General features: G+C 38.7%; 1 protein-coding gene and 1 long non-coding RNA gene across 4 annotated transcripts in view; one reads left to right on the top strand and one right to left on the bottom strand.

Annotated features, from left to right (window-relative positions):
* The window catches only part of SLC38A4 (solute carrier family 38 member 4), a 68,408-nt gene extending 53,033 nt beyond the window's left edge, over nt 1–15,375 (top strand). The window contains exons 7-16 of the mRNA XM_042946319.1: nt 1,191–1,272; nt 1,363–1,445; nt 1,546–1,604; nt 2,456–2,731; nt 2,844–2,923; nt 4,265–4,365; nt 6,131–6,255; nt 11,999–12,143; nt 13,505–13,602; nt 15,274–15,375. Of these exons, the coding sequence (XP_042802253.1) occupies nt 1,191–1,272; nt 1,363–1,445; nt 1,546–1,604; nt 2,456–2,731; nt 2,844–2,923; nt 4,265–4,365; nt 6,131–6,255; nt 11,999–12,143; nt 13,505–13,602; nt 15,274–15,375 (1,151 nt within the window). The remainder of the gene's footprint in view (nt 1–1,190; nt 1,273–1,362; nt 1,446–1,545; nt 1,605–2,455; nt 2,732–2,843; nt 2,924–4,264; nt 4,366–6,130; nt 6,256–11,998; nt 12,144–13,504; nt 13,603–15,273) is intronic.
* Nucleotides 1,619–16,517, bottom strand: part of LOC122224461 — a 72,453-nt gene continuing 57,554 nt past the window's right edge. For 2 of the 3 annotated variants that reach the window (XR_006204808.1, XR_006204806.1), the window contains one exon: nt 14,374–15,514. This is a non-coding gene — a long non-coding RNA (uncharacterized LOC122224461). Of the gene's footprint in view, nt 1,741–14,373; nt 15,515–16,517 lie in introns of those variants that run through there. The other variant, XR_006204807.1, reaches the window with a different exon arrangement.

The following is a 16,517-nucleotide window of genomic DNA, read 5'->3' as shown; positions in this document are numbered from 1 at the left end:
TGCTTTACGTGTCTGTGAGCAAAACTTCACCAGAAAGATGGAGAACACACTTTTTTTTTTAGCAATGCAAAACCCGTCAGTTTTATTTTTAAGTTAATAAAATGTATTTTTATTTTTAAATGCTTTCAATGTTTATTTACTTTTGAAAGCGAGACAGAGTGTGAGCAGGGGAGGGGCAGAGATAGAGGCAGACACAGAATCAGAAGCAGGCTCCAGGCTCTGAGCTGTCAGCACAGAGCTGGATGTGGGGCTCGAACCATGAACCATGAGATCATGACCTGAGCAGAAGCCAGATGCTTAATGGACTGAGCCACCCAGGTGCCCCAAAATGTAGTTTATTTTTAATTTACTGGACCATGTGTCAAATTAGCATTCTACTTCACGGAGTGGATGGACTTAGAAAAGATGTTGCATAAATCCCTATAACTTTTGGCAAGATTATATGTTATGCATATGTATACATACATCTTTTTCCAGGGAGAGGGTTTATAGATTATATCAGATTTTCAGAACAGTACATGATCACACGTGGATCATTTGTCAAGATGCTCAAGAGCTTTTGCCACTTGGTATAATTTCTTATTTGGTCAAGAAGAGACTGGGATATAGAGAAGAGAAAATTCACTGACAAAAGTGGGAAAGCTATCATCTCTTTCATTCTTTTATCAATCCAGTCAGCCTCCAGTTTAGACAATTAGTGGTCTGAGGCTTTGGGTGCCCATCAGGGAGGTTACAGAGGACTAGACTAGCACCCACCCGGGGAAGCCAGAGTGACATATAATCTACACAGCACCGCCCTACAGTTCTGCCCTCTCTCCTCTGGCTGATGCCTGTTGTTGCCAGGCCCCTGCCCAAATGATGGACACAAAAACAGGCACACTTAGTACAGGCCATCATGACGTCTAACTGATGGAACAACTTTACTAAAAACCTCAGAGCTGGATTAAAAACAGAATCAGCATTGATACTGTCAGCAAAGGTCCATGTGTAAGAGCCAGAGGGCCAAATACCTGTTTTTGAAAAGAACGTGGAAGCAGTACAAGATATACTGGGTGGCTTTTCTTTCTGTTCAGGGGATCAGATGCACATCTGACGGGAAGACTGAATGTCCCAAAGGCCAGGACTTCTCACAACTTGCCTGTGACTTTAGTGCTATGTGCACCACTAAGCTGTCACGTTTTCCATTTTAGCAATGTCAAGCTACCTCTTTATCATTAAATATGAGCTACCTGAAGTAATCAGAGCATTCATGGGACTTGAAGAAAATACTGGGTATGTCTTATGTTCTCTCTACAACATCCTTTGGCTGATTCTACTTGGTCTTTTCTGCTCCTAACATTCTTGACGCTCTTTCCCTTGTAGAGAATGGTACCTCAATGGCAACTACCTCGTCATATTTGTGTCTGTTGGAATCATTCTTCCACTTTCTCTTCTTAAAAATTTAGGTAAAGTCATCTTTAGTTTTTATTTTCATTTCCTATTCCAATAGGTAAGTCAATTGTAGATACTGTATTCACCTAACAGAATTTCTCTGCTAACTTTTAGGTTACCTTGGTTACACCAGTGGATTTTCTCTTACCTGCATGGTGTTTTTTGTCAGTGTGGTAAGTGATTTATTGACATGATCCTTGTAGGTTGGTGAGCATGAGACACATAGTCCCTGAATTAGTGTCCTCATTTTTGTTCAAGCAATTCACTAGCATGAAATACTTCTTGCATCACAAGCCATTTTCTTATATTCTAATTTGGAATGAGAAAAGAACAGTCATGATTTTAAAAATAGTTGAGTTAGAATGTCAAGGCCATTGCTAATAGTATGTTCTAAGCACACTGGATATATATTTGGACAAAAGGAACCCTTCAAGCAGTAACATGACAATGATCTAGTATTTAGAAAGGTGGAGGAAGACGTGAAGAGTCCCAGAAATCAGTGAGCTATAGAATTATTCATGTCTACATCAGTCAGCCATTTTCTCCTACACATTCCACCCATGAAAAGAGGGTAATCCCAGTGGAATTAAAGAAGAGATCCTTCTCCCCATTGCCCCCACTCCCTGCCAAAAAGGGAAACTTTTGTAATATCCTGGATGCCAAAATGTATATAGCATTTCCCCAAAAAAGGCAAAAGAAGATGGGAAATTTTTTGATAATCCATATTAATTTGAAGAAATAAAAGATATGAAATATAGCAAGGAAATGATCATCTTTATCACAGAAGAATATGGATGATTCTTAGAAGAGATTCATGCAAAATACTGTCCTTTTGATTCTCAGGGACAACCATCCTTCCAACTCTTTCCTTAGAGCAGAGGCTAGAGAGTCTCCATTGTCTATTAGCCTAAAGGGAATCTTCAGCAGAGGCCCCTCACCACTACCCCATAAGCTATATAAATGGATTTTTGTTTCCCTGTTCTCCTCAAAAAGCTGATTTTTTTTTTTTAATGGCTGGGCCTAGGTGATTTACAAGAAATTCCAAATACCCTGCCCTCTGCCTGTTCTGGATCACAATGTTGGAAATCTGACATTCAACAATACACTTCCAGTGCACATGGTAATATTGCCTAACAACTCTGAGATTAATGGCGTGAACTTCATGATGGATTACACCCACCAAAATCCTGCAGGGCTAGATGAGAACCAGGCCAAGGGCTCTCTTCATGGCAGTGGAGTAGAGTATGAAGCACACAGTGATGACAAGTGTCAACCCAAATACTTTGTGTTCAACTCCCGGGTAAGTGATGAGCCTACCAAAATGGCTGGGTCTTCATTTTATAAGCTGAGATGGCTTGGGATTGCCATCTGTGTTGAAAAGCTACACATGCGTTGTTGTCTTTGTTTTTCAGACGGCCTACGCAATTCCCATCCTAGCATTTGCTTTTGTGTGCCACCCTGAGGTCCTTCCCATATACAGTGAACTTAAAGAGTAAGGCAGCCGTCATTTTAACATTCTAACTTGTTTTGAAAATGTGCTCATATGTTCAGAGGTGCTTTATACAAAAGCATGGTTAATGGCTTTCTCTTCAGAGAAGGTTTGTGGTACATACCACTCATCAGTAATGTATTTTAACCAAAAAGGTATGAATTAGCCCCCTCCCTACACTACCGTATCTGCTTCCTTCTCTCCCATTTCTTCATCCTAATGGTCCACAAGAGGAATTTAGGTCAGGGGGAGGAAGAGCCAATGGCTAGAAGAATTTTGGCAGGAATGAGAAATTTGAATTTGAAATTTGCTAGGAATGATGTCACCTCAGCTATAAATGACTGCACCCATGAAGACCAAAAATTATGGCTAAGGTGACCTCGCTAAGCCATTGATGTCACTTGTGCTCTGTCTTTAACCCTTGTCTAGAAGACATTCACCACAGGGATGTGCCAAAACCTGGCCTTCATTGTCTTATCTGTACAATGGAGACAATGGCTAGACAATCTTGTTTCTTCTAGCTGAAATTCTAGGATTCGTTTGTAGTCTTTTCCCTTTGAGGCTGTTGACATCTACTTAGGTATGTAGTGTGTCTGAGCCCTCTAGCACTGCTTTCCCCTTTACCTTTAGAGAAAGGTGGCCTATAGTAACTCTCACTTTATTTAATCCGGGTATCAGTAACCTCACTCTTTATTCTCAGTACATAGCAATAATTGCTTCACAAATTCTGATTTAACTTATAAAAAATTTGGGGAACACTTTCAATTATTTTCGCTTTACTTGGAAAATCACATGCGGCATTTACTCTACACTTGACCTTAACCGAAGACCAAGAAGTGATAGCAGTTACTCCAGAAGCCCGGCAATTGACTTTAAGCAGCTGGGTGCCCTCCAGAATGGTTTCCAGACGCTTCTAGGCTCTCTTGTGGTCTGGACTCATGCAAGTTGTGCTTTGCTGATTCTAGTAGGTTTGTGTCCTCCCACATGAAATATGAATCCCATCTCACTATGAAGTATGAAAGCTTCCTACATTAGCAGACAGTTTGATCTTTGTGTTAATTACATTCTTGCGTACTCAGTAGACAAGTATATTTATCAACACAAAATAAACCAGTCTTCTTCTAGGAAAATAGTTGTCTCTAAGATTGACAGAGTAGTAAAGAAAAATGGAAACAAATCCCCCACAGCTCTCTAGGACAAGTTTAAAGAAGCTATGTTTCTGTATGAGATATGTGGTTTCATAATAGTACACAGACACATTCTTTCACTATTTTAGACATTTTTTTACTAAAAAAATGATAAAAAAAAAACACTGAGCTTTTTTTTTTTTTTTTTTCATTTCAGTCGGTCCCGGAGGAAGATGCAAACAGTGTCAAATATTTCCATCACGGGAATGCTCATCATGTACCTGCTTGCTGCCCTCTTTGGTTACCTAACCTTCTATGGTAGGTCACTCTGTCAAAGTCATTCTCTTTGTGCAAATCCTAGTTGGACTGATCATTAACCCGGGTAGGTATAATTCTTTTAATTACCCTCTATAAGCAGCATGATCTATAGTCCATGTAGTCAACTAACATGCTATTTTAGCCTTGTCACTTGACCTAAGAAAATGGGACCTGAACCAGTCTAGCTAACAAGTTACAACAATTTGTGAATTCATACATGTTTTATGAAAAACCAGCCCTCAAATCTACATTATTTTCCTTACGGGATAGATTATATTTCCTTGACTTACACTTCTTAGGCCATCTCATGCTAGAAGCAATCACAGTGAATCCAATCGTATGTTGTAAAGCTTTCTTGGTGGAATAAATAACTACTAAGCAAATGGTAGGGAAAGTGCAAAGTCCTTGAGTTGGAACCTGCTTCTTGTTTACCAGTCAAGTGGGATCTGGGGGCTTGGAGCATTAGGTAAATTTTCTGGCTTATCCCATTCTATTCTGTTATAGTGAACAGTTTCCTGAGAAAAGACGACATGACAGAGTTCCACTCAATCTGGGAGTGCACTACCAGAAACAAAAAAAGTTACTATGGACACATTAGATTATGCCTAAAACAATTTGTCTATGGCATCTTAATGGACACCAAAGTAGGATTGTTATTGCACTCCATTGAAGCATAGCCTAATAGACAAATTTCAGGGACTTAAACATTGACCTGTTACCACTAATCAGTGTAATCAACATAAATAAACCTTTTGTTTAAACTTCTCTAACTTTTTAGTTGTTTTTTTCTTCTGATTCACTAAATTAAATTGATTACTAGACAAATTGTGGAGGAAAAGACTGGGGAGGGAGCACCATTTACTTGTTTTTTTTTTCTATTTGACTAATAGTTGGCTATTAACCAAGCATTCACTTTAGATTGGGCATTAACTGCTTGTTGGTTGTGAATTAATAAAAGTTAGATCAATACCACTGAAGGTATTTTTACCCCGTTTCATCTGATTTGGAGGGGCATAGGGAGAAAAATCCAACTACATCTGATTCTATAAGCATCTCCATGTCATTTGTGTCTGGAATTCTGAGTGAATAAGCTTTCCAGGAGCATGGCATCTTAATCTTAGATCAGTATTCATTGGGAGACCCTGTTAAAATCATGCTAATTCATCCTTGAATGTTACTTATATTGATTCTAATGAGTTTCATGAGATAAGCTTGAAAAATCCCCGGAAGTATCTGTATTGGTATCATGATAGAGTCATAATTACTGAACTTGAAAAAATATTAATTGAAAAAAATTGAAAAAATCGTTTGTCATAAGGTTTCCATACTAGATTCAGAGAAGCTGCATCAAGGCTCACTTAGCAGGTGGGAATAGAGGGGGGAGTGGGCAGGATATAAGGGACAGGCTGGTGGGGGCTTGGACCTTTCATCCCCTTCAACCAGAGCACCTCAGCTTCCCGTCTCTTGTGAGGCTTCTGTACAAACTGAGATAGACTTATCACGAAGCAAATGAGCCAGAGAGGCATCTTCACAATTTTATTCTAGCTTCTTTAACTTCATAAGCTTCACTGGCCCCCTTGTCCATTTGAAGAAAGATCAACACAAATAATAAATAAGCTCAAAGATAGGATAAAAACAGGTGTCTAGATTCCCAGACCTGGGTGTTTTTTTCCGTTGTACTGTGTTCCCTTTGTAAAATGTTGATTTTGGTAATCAGTACTGACTTGGAAACACCAAACTGGACCCATTCTCTTCTTCTTTGTAGGAGAAGTTGAAGACGAATTACTTCATGCTTATAGCAAAGTATATACATTTGACACCCCTCTCCTCATGGTACGCCTGGCAGTCCTTGTGGCAGTGACACTAACTGTGCCCATTGTCCTGTTCCCAGTAAGTACCTGAAGCTTTGATGGAAGAATCCTGCTTAATCTCCTAGCTTAGATATGTTCCAATTTGACATGGATTTAATTATGTGAGTTTGCACTTGCAATGCCTGAAGACGTTATTTTCACACAGCATTTTGGAGCCATTTAAGATGGACAATTTAATACGTAGATTCAACAAATATTTTTTGATGTTAAACACCTTTTAAAAAGTCTTTATTTGGGGGGAGAGGGAGAGAGAGAGAAAGAGAGAGAGAGAGAGAGAGAGAGAGAGAGAGGGAGAATCCCAAGCAGGCTCCATGCTACCAGCACAGAGCCCAATGCGGGGCTCGATCTCATGAACCATGACATTGTGACCTGAGCCGATATCAAGGATCGGATGCTTAACCGACTGAGGCACCCAGGCGCCTCAAATGTTAAACACTTTTAAAATATAGGAGGAAAAATATAATCACAAAATTTCTATTTATTTTCCAACTTTATTGAGGTCAAAGTTTTTTGTTAAACTTCAATTCAAAAAGAAGATCTTGGGTTTCTATCTTGTGGGTTAGCAGAAATGAGTAGGAGTTCATAGAACTTCTGGAACTTAAAAGGCAAAAACTATATTACTTTTCAATTTGTTGCATTTTCACCAGTTCTGAAGGTATTCAAATTTCCCCTACAGTTTTGTTGCAGTCACATTCAAATGTTGCCTTATTTAATCTGATTCCTTGAAGACCAATGAGAAGGGGAATTTTATTACGTAAATTACTTACTAGAACTAAATCTCTTGAAAAATAGCTATATTTTCCACTGTATATCTTTTCTACTATCCCTAACACTGATACATGCCCTCGACTAGACTCATACTGCGATCACCCCTTCTTGGCATTTGCCTTTGGCATCACTTGTCCTGGGATCACAGAGCAGGGCTGGTTGAAGAGATTTGTGCTGCCTGAGTTAAAACCACCACCTATGGACAAACACAGGTCCGCATTCTCCTGCCAGCTCTTCTCCTTTCATAAATACTCAATTTACTCATTCATTAAGGGGGGAAAATAAGCGACCTAGTAACCAGCACCATACTGTACAGAATGTTCCATACAGGGCCCAGCATATAAGGACTACTCATATAATGACACTGTGGTCACTTTAAATGCAGCTTGTGTGCTGAAATATTTTTTAACACATTCCTTTTTCATGAGTGCATGAAATCAGATCCTTATTACTATGAGGGCTAATATTTTACTCCTAAATAATATTTTGCCTCACACATGTCTGAAAGTATTTCAGATGACATGCATACAGCGTTAGCCTAAAATCAGCTCCATCATGGGTACGAGGCAGAAGACAGCTATTGACAGAAAGTGTACCATAAGGTAAAATTTCTAAGCAAACAGTGTCTCTGAGGAACCAAAGTTGAAAGCCCTTTTTGTGTGTAAAGAGCTAATTTTTGGCACACAGTAGGTATTCACATCATTATCGAGTCAAAGCATTTTATAGAAGAAATTTGTGATGTGGCTCTGTATTGCTTTATTCATAAGCCCTAAATATAGCACTTTGAGGTCATGGTCTTGGGAGATTAATGGACTTGCCTGTGGTCATGCAGTTAGTCACAGTTGATTAATGCACCGCTCACAGAAGGACACTGATGTCTGAGGTCAAGATAAAGGTCAAGATAAAGGAAGTGGAAGTCACACTGATGGTCATTTTACCTCGACATTTAAAATCCAGATCTCCCCATAGAAGTTCTTTCTCTTGTGACAGGGCACGGATATAAATTTGACCATCAGGAACAGTAGTGGTTTGGAAATGTCTCCCATTAGATGTCCCTTAGAATCAAAATGGATCATGGGAACCAAAATTTCAAAACATAACTCATCCTTAAGTATTTGTACCCAACGTTAGCATTTACGAAACATGCTGCACATAATTCTGTCTTTGACCCTAGAACATTATTACATTGAGATAATCTGCGTAGGTGTCCACCTTATCTCCTGGTTTAAAAGTCTTAAAGGTTAGGAATGTGCACAGTGACTGGTGCAGGAGAAGTTTGACAACAATCGCCCAGAAAAATGGTCTCCAAATGAATCTTGCCTTTTGAGATGTGTAAACTGCTTTTTCTAGCAATAGCATAATCTGTTCACCCTGCCAACATTTGCCATGAACTTTAGTTTGGGTCAGGAGCTGGGCTAAATGAATTAAGTGTCCATGGGTATGATGCAGAACATAAAAGTAAACATGGAGGACAAAAAAGTCTCCTCGTCCCAGTCAAACCCACAAGACTACCTTCAGACACTTTCTCCCTAAAGTGAGAGAAGTTATTAGTGATGTGTTTGTTTCTTATGATTTAGAGCCATGATTTCCAACATGTCAAACGCTAAGCCATGCACAGCAGGGTTCTCCCGGTAGTTTTTTTGAATTAAGAAACTCTTGACCAATAAGAAGTTTATTTACTTTGCTTTGATATCCCCATATACAAGTAATCAAAAACAAACAAAACCTAATCTGGATTAAAATCTCTCGATTTTAGGCATAATTGTATATTCTACTTCTTTCAACAGAGGATAATAGGCTCTTTTTCTTAGGAGCCCAAGAAGACACAATAAGGAAGGGCGTTGCTGTTATTGGTTGACTAGATGGATTTTCCTTTGATTACTCTATTACCTTATTTTCTGCAGTTAGGCTAGTTTTTTCCATAATAAAAGACATATTGAGTGCAGAAATGATTATTGAACAGATGAATAAATGAAGTGAATTACTTTTTTACTAGTAGCTCAACATTTGTTTCTATTGTTGGGGGTGGGGGTTTTATGGGAGAGTAGTCTATTATGGGACTACACCTCCTTCCCAAAGACTATTAATTCCATTTTCAGCTTGTACTCCCCTTTATGCAGTAAAGTTCACCCATTACATGAAAAACAGAAAACCAGATCATCCTAAGGAGTTTATCAAGAACACACAGACTCACATTCCATTTGCCATACCTTAAAAAAAAAAAAAAAAATTCACATCTCAGATTTTCTAGCTACTTCTCTTTTATTCTGTGATGGTGAAATCATTTTTCCCCACATATGTTGCCATCAGATCTGTTTTGAATCATATGCAGATATAGGCATAGAAATATGGCAAATGTTGCTGTGAACTGGAATAGAGTAGTGGTCCACAGATATTTCCAACACTCCTACCCTAAGCAGTCTTACAAAATGAAACTGATTCGCTTCTAAACAATAAGATTGATTTTTTTTTAAGAGTTCAGACCTAAGGTTCCCACTTTTTACTCTGCCTCCCAGTGGGTCCCCAGATTAGAACATAGCACCTCCTATTCTGAATACTCTCTCTGGAAATAACAGATGTTTTCTCTAGAGCTGCAAAGGACCTTTCTGGAATCCTTCTGGGTCAGAGGGCATGGCTGTTGCTAAGGACTTCCCCACCCACAGCATCTGACCCACATTTCCAGGTTCTTATCAGTTTGTGTCAGTGGAGAAAAGGCACTTAGATAAGTGGAACAGCAGGCAGTGCTTTGTGGGTAACACGCCAGAGTTGCCTCAGTCCTGACATAGGTAAATAGAACTGTTCAGGACCTATTGATCCAGGCTCACCTCTCAAGGCAGCATTTTAACATAGAATGACCGGCAAGTTTTCTTCTATTCTTTTCCACCACCACCAGCCCCCTACTATCTCCCTGCTTGCCCTATGATCCTTTCTAGGAATGCATTGGTAATTCTACATGCTTTCAGTTCTGTTTGGGATTTTGTTTTTCTTTATTTGCTGTGAGGAGCAAGCTTTCACCATTTATTCCAATGATGATTCCTGTAAACCTTCTGTACTCTTACATCACCAAGCCAAATCTTAGTCTTTCTGGGAGCCATGAGACCTTAGGAAACCACATTCACATTCAGGGAACCTGCACTTAGAGGTTTACCTCTAACTCAGCTTATGGAATAGAGTATTCCTTTAACAAAAGACCAAAAACAAAAAACACAAAAAACAAACAAAAAAAACTCACATATATAAGTCCTCTGCCTGAAAATAACCTGTATTCTACTTGTTTATTCTGTAAATTTCGCACTTTCAGACAAGTAAATCTTTAAGCCATAAGGATGTACCATGGAAAGCTTATGTTGAAGCCTAATAAGACTGGTTTGGACAATATCCAATAAGCATGGAGTGTGGATCATAATGTAGAATTAATGGACAGCTGGGGAAAATGTAATCAAGGCATTTGCTTTCTTCAGCCTACTTTTCAGAGCGAATTTCATAATTTTCACTAATCCAATTTTTAAAATCCTTTACAAAGTCACTCTTAAACCATTTCCAGAGACTATCTGGTTTGCCATTCTGGAAATGAAATTGCTTTTGAAACCTAAACAGATGGCTTTAATTTTGGTGGACCAGTATGAAAGGAATGTCACATTAGACACTACAAGCAATTCGGCTCAAAGTTTTCGTCGTTCATACATGTGTTTCAAAAATGTATTTTACATTTTTGCTTTTACATGAGTTCCCATCTCTCCACCAGTAAGAGACTTCAGAAGTAAAATTTTAAGTGGAAAAATCAATGCCAGCATTTCTAAAAATGTGAAGTCCGAGCTTAACCGGAGTGTTCCCTTATTGAAAAGCCAATAGAATAATGCCACTGAGTCAAAAGTGTCCTCTAAAAGATTCTAAAGATGAGAGTATTTTCTACTTTGTTAAGCTGTTCAAACATGCAGGGCATTCCCTCCACCCACAAGGATCTTTTTATTATCCAGTTATAGCACAGTAACTTGAAAGACTGCTACAAATGGAGCCTCTCTTGACCCTTCACCTACTTATTGTAGCTGCTGAAATAGGGCTGAAGTCTGTCAAGGCTCCCGAAGGGTGGGAAGGGATTCATTCTGTTCAACTTAATTCAACATGTATTGAGTGCCTGCTGTGTGCAAGACACCAAACGAGAAACTCTGAGGAATGCTAAAATTATCAGGTCCTATTCTTTGCGTTTTGTGTGCATTTATAATCTGTAATTGGGAACGGAGGGCAAAAGGGCAAAAAGAAATACAAAGAGTATCATTTTAAAAAACATTATGTGGCAAAATAAGCATTATATGCTAAATACGATGCCAAATTTTTTAAAAAAACCCAGATTTGTAAAAATCACAAGGAGTGCAAATCAATTCAGTGCTCGCCCTTAATACTTAATCCTGTTTGACAACACATGTTTAGAAATCAATAAGGGTTTTACTGTGTCCCTGAATTCTGTCTTACCTGTTATTTTCTCTGAGATAACTTTTAAGAAAACATTCTGAAAGCTGAGAAAGTGAGCACAAGGAAAATAACTATCTCAAAGAAATATCAGCATCAAGGCTGCACAACAATATCAACATACCTTTTTTCTTTAATGGTTAGTTTTGAGAGCGTGCAAGCAGAGGAGGGGCAGAAAGAGAGGGAGACAGAGGATCCAAAATGGGCTCTGCACTGACAGCAGAGAGCCTGATGCAGAGCTCAAACCCACAAGCTATGAGATCATGACCTGAGCTGAAGTCGGGGCTCAGGTGCCCCAATATCAACATAGTTAATAACTGAACTGTACACTTAAAAATAGTTAAGATAGTTAACATTATGAATATTTTACCACATTAATGAAATTTTGAAAAACAAATCAGCATCAAGATCTTTTCTGGGAGAAAAAGGAAAAACACAAAGTGCTTTAGAGTGACAAGAATATTTGAAATAGTAGACGAAAATCAAAAACAAATTAGTAACCTTGCCTTTGAACTTTCTTGTTGCAGATTCGTACATCAGTGACCACACTCTTGTTTCCCAAAAGACCCTTCAGTTGGATAAGACATTTCTTGATTGCAGCCATACTTCTTGCACTTAATAATGTTCTGGTCATCCTTGTACCAACTATAAAATACATCTTTGGATTCATAGGTAAGTTTGAGAAAGGTTTTTATTTAATCAGCTCAAGTGGATACCTCCTTAAGTGGCAGACAGGGAGCTGGTGGAGGGGAAGTCAAGGATCCCTGCTCCATCTTTGACTCATGGGATTCTTGTGAGCCCAGCCAGGCCACCTGGTCACCTCCCCTCCCTCCCAGGTGACTCTGGAAGTTGATCACAGGATCAGAAAATGTCAACAGTAAAAGCTACCTTATAGGTCATCTAGTCCAGCTGCCTTTTCTGATGGAAATGGAGCCCCACAGAAGTCAAGTCATATACAGTTCCCCACTTCCCCTCCATCCAAAAGTAGAACATTATATGAAATCTTTTGTAAGCCTTGATGGCATAAAGCTACGAAGAAACTACGATTCATTCATATGGAAGCATTTTTGAGCATCCTAGACACAAAAGATAACCGCTCTTGGACTCTTCTGATAACTTACGACACAATATTGCTAACAAATGCAGAAAATAAATCGACCTAAAACACAGATATTCACAACGGTTCAAAAGCCATGGCAACTTAATGCTGAGATGGAGTGTAGTTCCCAAGGAAGAGACCTGGAGACACCTCTCTCGCTGCTCAGGGGGCGCTGCCTCCATAATGTTCACTGCAAAACAAATTCTGGGTGCAACTTTCACCTTTTAATTTTTTTCCCCATAAAGACAGAAATCTTCTTTGGATTTCTTTCAGTTAGGGAAGGTAGGTGCTAACATAGGTCCTTCCTAAAAGTGAAGTGGCATAACATGAACTTTTGCAAAGTGGGGAATACCTGTATCTTGGACTATTGCAGGATTTGAATTTAGGTCTTAACTCTGCATCAAAAAGTAAGGAAGACACAGTCTACCTATAGGATGCTTTCTCGAGTCTGTCAGTATCAGCTGAGCACTGATGGCCATCTTTGGAGGTGGAGAAGGTTGGTCTTGTAAAGCAGATTTCCTTAACTGTGTGGCCCGTTAATATAGTTTTCATCTGCTGATTTGAGGGATTACTCAAATTTTAAATACAATATAACATTTTTTTGGATTAGGTGTCAGCAACTTGAAAAGTTGGAAGTGGATAAGAAGGATGTATGATGAGTTCAGCTTCCTTAGTATGTGTTTCTATTGTCAGTTTCCTATAAATTTTTAAGTCAGCCTTTTTTTTGTTTACTATATGTTATGTGTACTTAGGATACAACTATGATGTTAGGTATATTTTAATTTTCTTGATAAACATTTGAATAAGCAACCAAGACAAGTTTATAGTACTTTCAGTGCTAAGATTAGGGTAGCATTAGACTTTTAAAGTGCATGACCTTGAGTCTCTGCCTTGCTGAGTAAGACATTGACCTGTCCTGTGTTTATCCCCTCAGGGGCTTCTTCTGCCACTATGCTGATCTTCATACTTCCAGCAGTGTTTTACCTTAAACTTGTCAAGAAAGAACCTCTTAGGTCACCACAAAAGGTTGGGGTAAGTAAGGCTTGCAATCTCCCCCGTTATAAGTTGCTCTTTAACTGAGAGTAAACCGAAAATATACAATTCAAAAAGATTGACCAAGAACTGAAAATCAGAGATGGGCTGGAACTTTAGTGGAGAGAAAGGAGGGTAGATCTCTGGTACTGAGATGATTCCAGGATTTCTTCCCGTCATAAATCAAGAATCTTGTGTTAAGTCCTTTCTACCCATCAAACACTAAGAGTTTTCCCACAGGCATATATGGATACCAGTTTCCACCACCAAGATTGTAGCACTATCCATAGGAAATTATGTGGGAAGGAATGAGGCTCCCTGACAGTGTTATGAAATAATTGAAACATTTTAGTCATATTTTTTTAGGTTAGGAAGGCCAAAAGAAAAGATGCTGCCTGGTTTCCCCCTCCATAGTACCTTGGAGTGGACTGAGATCCAGAACAAAACCATTGTTTTCCAGTTAACCTATTTAGATATAAAATTTAATTTTATTAAGCGAGAGCATATTTCTTTTCCAAAATGATGTTATAGAAACACACGCCAGAATGAATTGTTTTTCTAATTATTTCTTTAATGTTTATTTTTGAGAGAGAGAGAGGCAGAGACAGAGACAGAGTGTCAGCAGGGAAGGGGCAGAGAGAGAGGGAGACACACAATCTGAAGCAGGCTATCAGCACAGAGCCCGACACAGGGGTCAAACCCACAAACTGCAAGATCATGACCTGAGCCAAAGTCAGATGCTCAGCCCACTGAGCCACCCAGGGCTCCCCTTGTTTTTCTAATTATCAAATAGTCATTGATAATATTTAAGTATATCTTCCATTTAAGGCTTAAAAACAGTGCCTCTTACTAAGTTATGCTGAATGTTGCCTGAGAGTCATTCACTCCTCAGGACTGTTCAGGGACTTCAGGACAGTTTGGTATCCAAAGCTCCTCCCAACATCTCCTCCCCACCCCCGCCCCCGAATTCCTAGCCTCTCCAGTCTATTTTGCTTGGACTTTTACAGAAGGGTGACCATGACAAATTATTTATCCTGTTTGTGACCCATTCTGAGTTTGATGTAAAAATGAGTAAAATTGTCCCCTGGATCCTTTCTAGTGAAAAACTTCACCTGTTGCTTCCTCATAGATTGAATGAGGTGGTTGATCCCAGTGATGATAATATATAAGGCCCCTTCTAGTGTTTTACACACACACACACACACACACACACACACACACACACACACACACAAACACACACACGTTTTTAAAGGAATATGTAACATAGATTAGGCTTTTGTTTTTATCTGTTTACTTTGTAAATTTAATCCTGTCCTATAGACTATAATATGCCCTTCACCTAAAAGATTGTGAGCACACTCAATGTCATTGTATCTTTTTCTGTCACTTGTTTTTTTTTTTAATGATTACAGAGTATTCCATCATTTTGATGTAACAAATCAACCATTTATCTATTTTGAAGACTTAGATTAAATCTCTCCACTGTATTCACCCTCTTTCCTCAACTTGGCTTCTAAATTCACTGAACTGCTAGGCATAGACATCTGAGCCATAAGAATAATACAATTCAATATGCCAATCAGATTGCTGTCTTGGGTAAACAATTTCTAAGAGCAAACTGTGCTAAATATGGTTTCTGTGTTCCCTAACAAGCTCTCTGATTTACAGGCTTTAATTTTCCTTGTGGTTGGAATCATCTTCATGATTGGAAGCATGGCACTCATTATAATTGACTGGATTTACAACCCTCCAAATTCCAAGCATCACTAACCCAAAGAAAAATACCTTTTCTATTGGAAATGGTTGCAAATTATGCTGCAAAAGACATTTGAGTTCTATTGATTGGAATGTTATTCATAGGAAATAACGGGAAGATTCCAAAGATGTTTATAGTAACATCACCAGGCACCTGTGGAAGAAAAAAAAGCATCATTTTTGTCAAGAATGGCTGTTTATAGGTTTAAAACCTGCGGTGCACATTTCTACCCAGGTTTTCCTAAAACAGTGTGAGAGGATGCATTTTTGCTGTTGCACAAGCAGAATAAGGGTAGCTGCATGGAATGGTCATCAGATAATACCTTTTCCCCTCCCCCTCAAATTACCAAATACTTGTATTCTCAGAACATCCAACAAAAATGCCCTGGTGGCAAAGCTATCACCGCTTAATGCCTTCCCCCAATCCAGCACCAAATACTCTAGGTCTATTTAATAACAGAGGCAAAAGCCATGTCTTAGGAACTGTCCCCGTAAGGTACATGAATGATCAGACAGCCGGCTAGAACATCTTATTGTCAACAGTGAAGGAATATTTGCCCATTTTGTTTGTAACACTGAATTAATGAATTCTTCATTCAATAGATTTTTGGTAAATGTTAAAGACATCTTATTAAACACAGGCATATCTCGTTTCTTGTGCTTTGTTGTGCTTAGCACTGAGGTTTTTTGCGGGTTTTTTTTTTCCTGTTGGTTTTTTTGTTTGTTTGTTTGTTTGTTTGTTTACAAATTGGTGCGTGACAACCTTGCGTGGAGCATCATTTTTCCAACAGCATTTGCTCACTTTGTGCCTCTGTCACATTTTGGTAATTCTCATAGTATTTCAAACTTTTTCATTATTATATTTGTTATGGTGATCTATGATCAGTGATTAAGACTTGCTGAAAGCTCAGATATGGTTAGCACTTTTTAGCAATTTTTTAATTAAGGTATGTACATTTTTTTAGACAATACTGTTGCACACTTAGTATACTATAGCATAAGCATAACTTTTATAGACACTGGGAAGCCAAAAAATCTATCTGACTTGCTTTATTGTAATACTCGCTTTACTGGGATTGTCTGGAACCCAACCTGCAATATCTCCGAGGTATGCCTACATGTCTTATCAACTGTCCCTGAAAGGTACATACATGAAA

Source organism: Panthera leo, chromosome B4 (assembly GCF_018350215.1).
Source record: "Panthera leo isolate Ple1 chromosome B4, P.leo_Ple1_pat1.1, whole genome shotgun sequence".
In the NCBI taxonomy this organism is placed as follows: domain Eukaryota; kingdom Metazoa; phylum Chordata; class Mammalia; order Carnivora; family Felidae; genus Panthera; species Panthera leo.
This window is presented reverse-complemented; position numbering and strand designations above follow the sequence as displayed.